Here is a 12,033-nt window from a genome sequence, read left to right as displayed (position 1 = left end):
GTTATTACCCATTTCTCTTGTATTTCGTCATCGCAAACCATAGCTTCGGGTAACCCTCCTGGGATTTCTTTTGGGGTCCAATCTTCGTCATTATTGGATGAACATGTTAGCAAATCAGACAAGGCTTGACTTTTTTGTGCTCTTGGGTACATGACGTTGATATCGAACTCGCTGAGCATTAGTATCCAGCGAGCTATTCTACTAGAAGGTATGGGTTTATTCAGCATGAACTTTATGGGGTCTGCTTTAGTCATTATCACTACTTTATGTGCTACCAGGTAGTGTCGCAATCGTTGAGCTGTGTACACCAAGGCCAAACACTATTTTTCAACATACGGATAATTTATCTCGGCCCCTTTCATTCTCTTGCTGAGGTAATACACAGGTTTCTCTTTCCCATCAACCTCCTGTGCTAATAGCGTCCCAATAGATGTTTCAGTAACGGTCAAATATAATAGTAGTGGAATTTTTGGTAGGGGCGCTATCATAACCTGAGGGGACGATAATACAGTTTTTATCTTGTCAAATGAGCTTTGCTGTTTTTCTCCCCAGCCAAAGGGCACTCCCTTTTGCATTAATGTTTGGAGCGGGCTTGTGAGTTCAGATAAAGCTGGTATGAAACGTCGTAGGTATGATACTTTCCCAAGAAAACTTTTCAATTCTTTGGATGATTGTGGTACCCTTATGGCTAATATAGCTTTGGTCTTGTCTTCGTTAATGCTTATACCATTCTTATGTACGAAGAATCCCAAAAATTTCCCTGCATTTACGCCAAAGGCACATTTGAGGGGATTCATCTTGAGTTTGTACTTTCTACATCTTTGGAATGCTTTCTCAAGGTCATGAATATGGTTGAACTTGCTCTGTGATTTGACGACAATGTCATCAACATATACCTCAATACTTTCATGTATCATATCATGGAATATTGCTGTCATTGCTCTTTGATAGGTGGCGCCAGCATTTTTCAAGCCAAATGGCATAATAGTGTAGTAAAAGTTTCCAAATGGTGTTCGAAAGGCTGTTTTTTCTGCATCTCCTTGAGCCATTTGAATTTGATTGTACCCACTAAACCCATCCATAAAAGAGAACATCTCACAGTTTGATGTAGCGTCAATTAGAGTATCAAGGTTCAGCAAAGGAAAGTCATCCTTTGGACAAGCTCTGTTAAGATCCCGATAGTCGACACAAATTCTTATCTTCCCATTCTTCTTCTTTACTAGGACAATGTTAGCCAACCATATTGGATGCTTGTATGTACGAATGAATCCTGCTTTTAGTAATTTTTCAATTTCTGTCTTGATCTGAAGCTGAATTTCAGGCCTATAAATCCTTGGGGTCTGTTTTATTGGCCTAGTCTCTGGTAGGGTACTTAAATTATGTGTAACCAATTTAGGATCTAATCCAAGCATATCTTCATAAGTCCATGCAAAAACATCTCGATATCTGTATAATAACTCTATCAACTCACCTCGCATTGCCACAGGTAAGTCAGTCGAAATGAACACAGGTTTCTTTTCTTCGGGGTTTTCTGCCAAGTTAATCTCTTCCAATTTATTGATCTTATACTTTGGCTCTTTGTGTAATGTTGACTCGTCCTTCATTCTTATGCCATTTTGAAGATGTAATGGGGCCAAGCCACCCTCAATTTTATCTACTACAGCAATGGTGGGGTCAGGTATTGATGCTGACCCCATACACCGTCATAATCGATACGCCTTTTTTCCGTTGGGTAACATGACCTTTTCTACCTTTCTTTCTTTCTTGGGTTTAACAGTTGGAGGCTCACTTATCATATCATATTCTTCCCATTTTGGTAAGCGCACCCCTCGTGGTCTTGTTACCATTTCCATGTTATTTTCTAAGAGTTCATCAAAGAACATTGCTTCGGCCATGTAAGCTTCCTCCCTAGCGAATGGTGCTTTGGTAGCCGTGATATGAATGTCCTTTCCACGAATATGTGCCTTGATACATTGGTGCAACGTTGATGGCACACAATTGTGTGTGTGAATCCATTGCCTCCCGAGTAAGAGATATATGATGTATCTTCTTCTATCACATGAAACCGAGTGGGACTTCTTATTGGTCCCACCTCTAGCTCGACAGTAACATATCCCATTGTTTTTACTGGCTTTGCAGCAAAGCCAGTCAGTGTGATTGTTTGTGGAACAAGCCATCCTTTCACTATTTTCATGGCAGAGTAGATCCTTATTGGCATAAGATTCACTGAAGCCCCATTATCTACCAAGGCGCGTTTGAGTTTTAGTCCATTAACCTTGGCCTCAACATATAGTGGACGATTGTGAAGAAATGGAGATGTTTGTATGTCAGCACTAGTAAAAATGATTGCTCCTTCAGACTTTTTAGCAATATTTTGTATCGGGTATCCTACTACATAACATGAAGGACCATGATGTTGAGCGATTCGAACTAATGCTTCTGTGGCCTCTTTTTTCGCATCTTGCCCAAACTCTAAGCAATCAAAGAAATTTTGAAATAACTTAGTTCGTAGTAATGGTTCAACCATGTTTTTGTACTCACTTATGTTAGGAGGCTCTTCTTCGACTTCTTCGATAAGTATGTCTTGAGATATTCCTGTGAGGATGAGAGGAGATTCCTCTGTGCATGTCATAACAGTTCCTCCATTTTGGTGTTGGGGAAATGGTCTTTGTTCCACTGTATTTGGATCTATGATGATTTCCCCTTTTTCTAGTCGCTCATGGAAGATCTTTCTAAGAGTGTAACATCTCATTGTTGGATGATTAATTTTTCGATGATAATGACAATATAAGTCATGTTGTTTTTCTTCTGGTGTAGGAAAATTTGCAACAAACGGCAAGGTTACTTCCCCATCTCGAATCCATAATTCTAACAAACTACAAACTCTTTCTTTGCTGCAAGGAAATTCTGGCGGTTTATTATTTTGCCTGGTTCTTTTGCGTGCCTCAAAATCTTGCCTTCCTTGAGCTAGTGCTATGTCAACACCGCGTTTTGCTCCCTTCCATGGACGGTGTGCTTGATCGTTGGTGTTTGTTGGTTTGGCAAGGCGAGATACTGTGGCTTCACTATTCCTTGACTTGGCAATAAGTTCTGCAAAATTATAGATAGCATGATTCTCAATATGCAAACGATACTCATCAAGCATTCCTTTGATGCACATCTTAACTAGATCTTTTTCGGGCATGGTTTCGGCACAGTCGAGGGCCTTTTCTCGGAATTTTTGCACGTATTCAATAAGTCTTTCTCCTATGTTTTGTCTTTCTCCTGAGAGATCAGCTATACTCCACTTATCTTCTATCATAAAGAATTTGGCACAAAATTGAGAGACTAAATCATCCCAACTCCATATACTTCCTGGTGGTAGGCTCGCATACTAGGAATAAGCCCGATCAGTGAGAGACTTTGATAATTCGCGGATCCTTAGCTCAAAATCATGTGCATAGAGCCCTAGATCATCAATGAATTGAATAACATGTTCTTTGGCATTGCCAAATTTTCCATTATATTTTCAAAATGTTGGGCTCATGTAGCCCCGTGGATATGGTTTCACCGCTACTTCCATAGGGTATGGTGGATGAAAATCAATGGAAGTTACTATCAATGATGACTTACCTCTTTCAGCCTTAAGAAGGCCGATTAGTTCATCCTTTGTAACAAATTCAGAGACAGATTGTGTCTCTTCACCAATTCTTTCAGCAATTTCAGATGTTCTATTGCCTCTTGCATTGTCGGGTGTTGTTTGGATACGTTGTTCAGTAACGTTTATATGCCTCACTGGAGAGCCATTTGTCCCGCGCTCATCTGGTAGGCCAATTCTGTCGGCAATAGCTTCTTGGTGTGCTTGTGGTAAAAGGGTACTTAGTAATTGCATCATGCCATCTTGAGCCCTCTGAAGTTTTTCGAGTCTTGCTAGCACAACGTTGTCTGCATTCGTTGCATTAGTATTGTTGGTGTTGTTGTCATTTCGTAAGTTCTCTAATTGATTTCGAGTTTCCTGCTCACGGATGTCCATAGAGGAAGACATTTGAATTCAAACAAGAGAACAAACTTGAATACCCTACCTTGATTTAGATGTAAGTAGATTAATAATATCCCCAGTGGAGTCGCCAAAATGTTCAGGGGTTCTAACTGAACATTTAATAATAATGCAAACAATATAATAAACTATTGATTATATGTTCTCATGATGAATAAATAAAAATAAAAATAAAATAAAACAACACACATTTACGTGGTTCAGCAATATATATGTGATTATTGCCTACATCCACGGTAGCAAGAATTGTCTTCTTATTATTAATAGTAGATTACAACAAGGGAGCATAGCCCATCATCTTTATCGCTTAAAGAGCTTAGAGAGATTTGTGGTCTAGATTGCTTTTCGTATCTTAGGACGTTTATTTTACTGGATGTAGCAAGCCTGTAGTAAATTTGTAACAAGCTAGGTTATGCAAGGTTGGAGGATGCATATATATATATATATTTATTTTGCTAGCTAGATTATGCAAGGTTAGAAATATATACGATCTTATAGTAAGCTAGGCTATGCAAGGTTGGAAATATAAGCAAGTTGGATTATGCAAGGTTGGAAACACATATGAATTTGTAGCAAGCTAGGTTATGCAAGGTTGGAAATATATTGGTAATCGAGTTTGCAGTCAGGCTTGAGCAAGGGTTGGAAATATATCTATATGTGTAAGGGTGAGAAGGCGTGGTGTAGGTTATGATGAACAACCTAGTCTGCTTGAGAAAAGCTGGCTTAGGCTAAGAAGAGCTAGTTTATGGAGAGGCACACTAATGATGAGTATGGATGCTATCTTCCCTTCTGTCTGTCCCATTGCTTCTGTTAGCCGTCCTTTTATAGGCCAAGGCTGCTTGCTAGAGAAGCTAAAATGTAACTTGCAGGAAAATGCTAGAATGCAACACGTAGCTTGCAATAAAAGGTTAAAATGCTACACGTGTTATCTACCAAAGCTTGTCTATTTCTGCAAGCTTCCTTCACGGCATTCTTGTAATAAAAGCTATGTATCATGGACATTCTCATTATTGCACAATTCCCTTTTTAACCCTGTCTATTATTTTACGCTTCAACATTACACTATACACCACCTATTACTTGCTTTTGAAAAATAAATAGGAACATAACTTTGGCTATGATATTTCTTCTTTTGAGATTTGGCTCATACCAACTCTTTCAATCTCTGTACCCTACCCCATTGATTTACTCTTCTCATCAATTCTATATATTGCAGCATCAACACAGTTTGGTATCATGTGTATATGAATGAATATGGTAGACATTCAAGGTCGTGTACACAAATTGCTTTGTTCTTGTGTTAAAGCTTTCAAGGTATATATGGTGCTGCAGTGGAATAATATGTCCTTATTTGATAAGTGGTTCCATCAACATCACCATAATTATTGTTGATCCTGAAGTTGATGATGAGTGTGCTTTATACAATTTGAGTAGCAGAGAAGATGCATATAATCCAATTTGGAGCAATGTAGAGGACAAGATCATGACAATTGCTTAAAAAAAAATTAGTTGTTAATAAATTTCAAAATAATTTTCTTATTAGAACTATTTTTTAAGACAAAAGAAAAACTATTTTTTTAAGAAATTTATTCAAAAAGGCCTATTTTGTTTTTTTTTTTTTTACATATTTTGAAAGATTTTTTTTCCATACAAAAATACGATTATAGAAAAGATATGTGAGGTAAATTTTACTTTATAAGAAGCACTTAATTTTTAAGTGAAATTTAATTTATATATTAGCATGAATTTAAACTGAAGAGCCACCCTCTATAGTGACTCATTTTTCACAAGAAACCCACATCGCTTTCACTTTATGATTGTATGTATATGTATATATATATACAGTTGTTTCTCTTGAAATACTGTAAATTTTTAAAAAAAGAAGAAGCATCTAATAGCATTGAAATGCAAATCAATTGAAGGCATTTATTATTATTTGTCTTGATATTTTGATGCTTGAACGTTTGCCGTCGTAGCAACCGCTTACCAAAATCAGTAGTCAACGCAATAGATTTGACTATTTTGAAGTTGAATGGATTAGTTTTGAACACTTATTGTATTTCATGTTCTAACTCAACGCAATAGATTTGACTATTTTGATTTCATGTTCTAACTTAAATCTTCATAGTGGTGTGCTCTATTCACAAAGTCTCAAGTGCCTGAAAATTAGAAATGTTCATGATCTAGAAATGTTCATGATCTATTGCCTTTTGAAGTTGAAGTCATAAATCTTGAAACTTTGACAGTAAATTGGTTAATCTTTAAGGATTCTTTTTCTACATGTGAGACAATCAGAAATCTCACACTATGTTTTAGTTGTTGTGTTGAAGACTCATCATCAATAGAATATCAGATTTCAAGCCTTCCACTGCTTGAGAATTTGACTTTGAAGGATTTATGTTATACGGAGTTTGAGTACATTGAAATCTCAAATCAACAATGGAAAAGTTTCAGTTTGAAGAATGAATATGCTTCAAATAGAATGAATGTTGTAATTGAATTTGCTCCAAAATTAGAATCTTTTTTGTTATGAATGTAATATTAACTTTAGCATATTAATGGAACCGTCTAATTTATTGAATGGAAAATTCGTGATTCATTATCTACATGAGAACTGTCACGAAAATGAGTTTATCAAAATGCTGAATTTTTTTATGAAGATGAATTACTCTTGAAATATGGTAACCCTACATGTTCTCTCAGAAAAGGTAATTCATTACTTGTTTTCTTTTCCATTTCATTATTATTTTTTATTTCAAGTTCATATTATCAAACAAATATGTAAATTTTTAGAATATACTCCCATAAAATTAATATAAATACAGAATAAAGTAAAACTTACGTTACGCACTGGAATTTAAATAACTTTTTCCTTCATTTTTTCTAACTCGTGATTATTTTCTGTAGCAGAATATTATTAAGAGAATGAATTAGATCAGCAACACAATCTTCCCTTTTGAATTAAAAAAGTAAAAAAATTAAAAAATACAAAAGGTACTTTGGAGTAATTTTAGAGAAGAATTAAAAAATGTAAAAAAAATTTAAAATTAAATTTTTTTTTTAACAATTTTAGAGTGTCACATTATGGAGATGCTCTCCTTTATATAACATATAGATATAAATTATGAAATTATGTATTAAATATCATATTAATATGCATTTCATTTTAATTTTAGCAACTAATTACGAACAATTTAATTGTTTACCATTTTAATTTCACGTGTTAATAAATTTCAAAACATATTTTTCTAGATTTTTTTTTTTGAAATAAGGAATACCATTTAAAAAAAAATTAAGATGTAATTTTTATTAGCGTTATTAAATCAGTTGCTAAACAAAGCAGAAGTTTTAGAACGAATGGTCTTTCGGTTCCGCTGTATAAGCCAAGCCACCGTCACCACCGCCTACAGTGACTTCTTTCTCAAAGAAAAAGAAAAGTTGGTTTTCCGAGCTTTCTACGCAGCAACAGATTAGGTATGTATTGTTCTTCAACACTCAGATCCTAATCCTTTGATTGTTTCGTATACATTCTGGTTCAAGAAAGACAATTTCTGCAGCCACAACTAAGGACGAACCAATCAGCCTTTCTAATTTTATTTTTTTTTGGGTACAGTACTCTTATCGCTAAAAATGGCTTGAAAAGAAATAGTGGTCGTCCTGCCAAAAAAAGAGATAAAACAGCTAAAACTACATCATCAATGAATGTGGAAGAAGATGGATTTTCGAAACTACCTGATGCAGTAATCCTACACATTCTGTCTTTTCTTCCCACTGTGGATGTTGTTCGGACATGCCTCCTTTCAAAGCGCTGGAAACTCATGTGGCACTCAGTCCCCACACTTTATTTCTCCGACACTGGATTTCGATGGCCATCGAACAAAGAAAAGTTCTACAATTATGTTGACAATTATTTGAAACACCGCAAGAGAGGTATGAATTTTACAGTCGATTCAGCCCTTACTAGTTTTAAGCTTCAGATGCGGTCTTACTATGAAACAAACAAACCCACTCGCATAGATAAATGGTTAGATTTTGCAGTTAAGAATAAAGTCAAGAAATTAAATGTTTGGTTGAATGATGACTGTGATGGTGATAATTTTTACTTTTACCCCTTACCTAAATCAGTATTCAATTCAAGACATTTGACTATTTTGGAGTTGGGAAACTTAGATTTAAGCACTGGTTCTTATTCAATTCGACTTCCAGCATTGAAAACTCTGTTAGTTAACACAGTTTTATTTACAAATGATGATGTGCTATTCAAGCTTTCGTTGGGTTGCCCTTCCCTCGAGAAATTGTTGTTACATTCGTGTGATATAATGAATGGGCCATTTCGTTTACAAAGTTTAAGCCTCAAGGTCTTGGAAGTTGAATATGATGATGTTTACCTAGTTTTTCGGAAACGAACACAAACAAAATAATAGAAAGATAAGAACTGTAGAAGTGTAGAAATATAAATAGACAAACAGGTTTTTTACGTGGTTCAGGCGTTAATGAGCCCTAGTCCACGAGTCGATGTTATTATACTTGTAGAGAGTTACAGTAAAATGGCTGGTGTACAAGAACCTCACAAACTCACAATGTTTCTCTCGGGTTCTCTTGAGGAAGATGAAGCTAAAGAGATTTTTTCACAGAGTTCTTGTTCTATCCCCCCTATCGTAAAATGAGGAGGTTTTTATAGCTAGGGTTTTTTATTAGGGTTTTACTCTACCCTTGTGAGTCTTAATTACACTAGCCGTAAATAGGGGATACAATTACTCTAGCAGCATGGCTACCAGACTCTACGTAGGTATAATTACATGAAAATATGGGGAATGTCAAAAGGTAGCTGTATTTTCCAGGCTGTCAGCGGAACAGTGGGCGAAAAGGCACTTTTAGGCGCGCTGGGATGTGTGCGGCCTCGACCTGTCAGGCGGGATCCTGTGTCAGATGGGTATCATTCCAACTATACCTCCTCCGTGACTCGACCGCCTGATCTTTTTCCGTGCGAGGCACGGAACTGTATCCGCGAAGATAACCTGAAGTGCTTCTCCTGGAAGGACCTTCCCCGAAGGGCATCCATGCGGGAGAACTGACGAACTTCCGGGTCGCGGTTGTTGTAAAGAGTGTGCCAGACACTAACCGGAAGAGGCGAAGCCTTTCTATTCATCCGCGACCCCTGGTCACCCTTCGTGAAGGATATGATGATTCTCCTTCCCCGAGGCTATCCATCTAAACGCTATCCGGAAATCTGGATAACAGATGACTTTGCATCACCGCTTCAACTTGAAGCCACAAATCTTGAATCTTTGGTAGTGCATAGATATATCTTCGAAGGCACAAATCTTTCTGCATGCAAGGCAATTAGAAATCTCTCGCTAACTTTTGATTGGAGTATTAGAAAATTGGAAGACCCGTCTTTGCCATTAGAAGATGTCATTTCAAACCTCCCACTCCTTGAGAGTCTGACTCTAGAAGAATGCGCTAGAGTGAATTTGAAGCAGAATAAAATCTCGAATCAGCAGTTGAAAAGTTTAAATTTGAAGAATATGTATGCTGATCGTGATTATGGAATGACAGTTATAGTTGAATCAGCTCCAAAATTAGCATCCTTTTCTTATGAAGGTAATATCAAATTTGGCATATCAATGGAGTCATTTAATTCGTTGGATGGAAAATTCGTCATTCATAATCTGCGCGAGAATTGTGATGCAAATGAGTTTATCAGTATGATGAATTTTCTTCTAAATCTCAATTGCTCTTGGAGTATAATAACCCTACATGTTCTCTCAGATAAGGTATGTTCATTAGATGTTTTCCTTTTCAATTAATTATTTATGTTGTTTGATTTGATGACTTTATTTCAAGTTCATATTATTAATCTATATGTCATCTTGATACGTTTGTTCGTCTTTTGAAATTTGTTTATACATGAAGGTTCTCATTGTGCCAGAAAATTTGAAGAGGATGTGTCCTTTTTCTTCGCTTAATTGGAAGCATCTCAGAGTTAAAACTGATAGGAAGCCAGAGAGTGAATCAAAGTTGAAAGAATCCTTAATGTGGATTTCACCCACTTTAGAAACATTATGTATTAATGAAAAGGAACTATTTTAGTTGTTAAGGGTAATTATGAGCCGGAATGATGGTCTTTTTTTTTTTTTCTTTCTATTTTGCTAATTGTTACTTTAGTTCTTTTGAGATTGTAATTATTACTTTATCAGCAGCTTAGTTTAATATGAATGGATTTTACTACTTTGCATAAGAATTTCTTATATTTGCTTGTGTTTGAGTATATTGATATTATTTATTAGCATTATCGATTTATTTTTCTATTTTGTTGCAATTTTTTTAATCTGCAATGCAATCTTGAACTCACACTAGTACAACTGTTGAGAAGGTTTATAATTTAGCGAGGGCTGCATATTTGTTTGCTCAGGTAAGGTATGTCATTTAGTTGTCTTATTAATTGTTTTCACTTATTTATTATATCTTAGATATGTTTTTGTTCTTTTTCCTTCTTTCTTCTGGTAGTTTAACTTTTATGTTTCTGATGATGAGACGCTTAGTAATGCCAGTAAAACCCCAAAAAACCAATTTATAGTATTGACCTATTATCTTCTATTTGTTATGCGATTATACTCTTTGCACCACTATTTTTTTTTTATTATTGTTATTGTTGGGGAAATGAACTTTTTAATAAAAGAATCATGATTATTGTCTAGTTTTACATTGCTGTAAATGCATCCCAATCAATGACCTGTGTGATAGTTCCTTGATATCAAGTGTTTCATGTTGACATTGTAGCAATAATCACTCAAATATCTGGCTGCACTTGTAAAGTTGGGCTATCAGACAAGAATTACTTCTAGCTCAGCTGCAGACTCAGGCATTAACAATCCTGCTATAACACCTGCAAGGGAACCCAAAATACTTCAATGCTTACAGAGGCGATTGAGTATCTGGCTGGAGAGTGCTATTTCTAAGATCTGGGACTCTGAAATCATTTTTTATCATTTTCACAAGTTTAGCTTGCCTTATGTTGTGTATGAATGGACTACTCTTGTGAGTAATAATTTCTCTGCTTGCAATATGTGACTGAGAGAGTTAGTCTCTCTGGCTGCTTCATGTAAACTATACACCTATTGCTTTTGAGCAGTTATCAAGAACATCACTTTGGCTCTAATCTTTCTTTTTTGGAGATTTGTCTCTTACAAATTCTGGGCATCTCAATCTTATTTGGCGGCAAGCCTACTGAAGTGAAGGACATTGACCATTTAATCTGGGCATCTCAATCTGTGGGTTTTCCAATCCATTACATGAAGATATTGCTCGTAGAGCATGATGAACAATAATAGTCTTACCAAGTCATTTACAATAAAAATGAAGAAAACCCTAATAGCTACCCCCAACTAAAAGTCCAATAAGTTGCTAGCTATCCAGCATCATAAGAGTGTGAAGTAGATTAGGTTTTCAAATCAAATGAGCATATAATAGATTTATTCCACTAATGACAATCATCCAAAAGTCTTTCAATAAAAATTGAGAAAAAACAAACTCATTATTCAAGCAAGAAATAAGGGCAACATAACAATGACCAACTATACTCATGAAACTCATCACAGGAGAACGGTAGATCACGAAGCACAAGGTCCTGCATAAGCAAATTGAGTAGCGCGACAAAACACCAACCACCCAAAAATTCACACAACCATTCTTCCAAATGTTGAAAATAAACATGCACCAAACAAAGTAAGTTTCATCATAAGCACCATGGATCCTCCTAAAAGAACAATAGACCGATTAGGGATGAACAACACCATTATTAATTAAATTTAACACAGAGAAAATAAAAAAAATAAACAACAAAGCATATGAAATAAAAAAACCATTAACCCCTTCACACCAAACTAACCCTCCCAACACCACCGGCCTTGATTTAAACTCAAACCAACGAACCCAAGTAAATATAAATATATATATATATGAAATTCACAATTTAGTTTTTTTTTAATAAAAAA

At 35.7% G+C, this 12,033-nt stretch overlaps 2 protein-coding genes across 2 annotated transcripts; both read left to right on the top strand.

Annotated features, from left to right (window-relative positions):
* Positions 1-7,371: 7,371 nt before the first annotated feature.
* On the top strand, positions 7,372-9,020 carry LOC133790563 (F-box/FBD/LRR-repeat protein At3g26920-like). Its single transcript, XM_062228233.1, has 2 exons — positions 7,372-7,510; positions 7,650-9,020. The coding sequence occupies exon 2, from the start codon at positions 7,735-7,737 to the stop codon at positions 8,455-8,457; it is 723 nt and encodes a 240-aa protein (XP_062084217.1). The 5' UTR covers positions 7,372-7,510; positions 7,650-7,734; the 3' UTR covers positions 8,458-9,020.
* Positions 9,021-9,033: 13 nt separating this feature from the next.
* LOC133790562 (uncharacterized) lies at positions 9,034-10,280 on the top strand. Its single transcript, XM_062228232.1, has 2 exons — positions 9,034-9,813; positions 9,953-10,280. Exons 1-2 carry the CDS (start codon positions 9,217-9,219, stop codon positions 10,127-10,129), a joined length of 774 nt encoding a protein of 257 aa, XP_062084216.1. The 5' UTR covers positions 9,034-9,216; the 3' UTR covers positions 10,130-10,280.
* Positions 10,281-12,033: the final 1,753 nt, after the last annotated feature.

The sequence above is a fragment of the Humulus lupulus genome, chromosome 7, assembly GCF_963169125.1.
Source record: "Humulus lupulus chromosome 7, drHumLupu1.1, whole genome shotgun sequence".
NCBI classification, from domain to species: domain Eukaryota; kingdom Viridiplantae; phylum Streptophyta; class Magnoliopsida; order Rosales; family Cannabaceae; genus Humulus; species Humulus lupulus.
The sequence above is the reverse complement of the archived record's forward strand: the minus strand, read 5'-3'. Positions and strand labels throughout refer to the sequence as shown.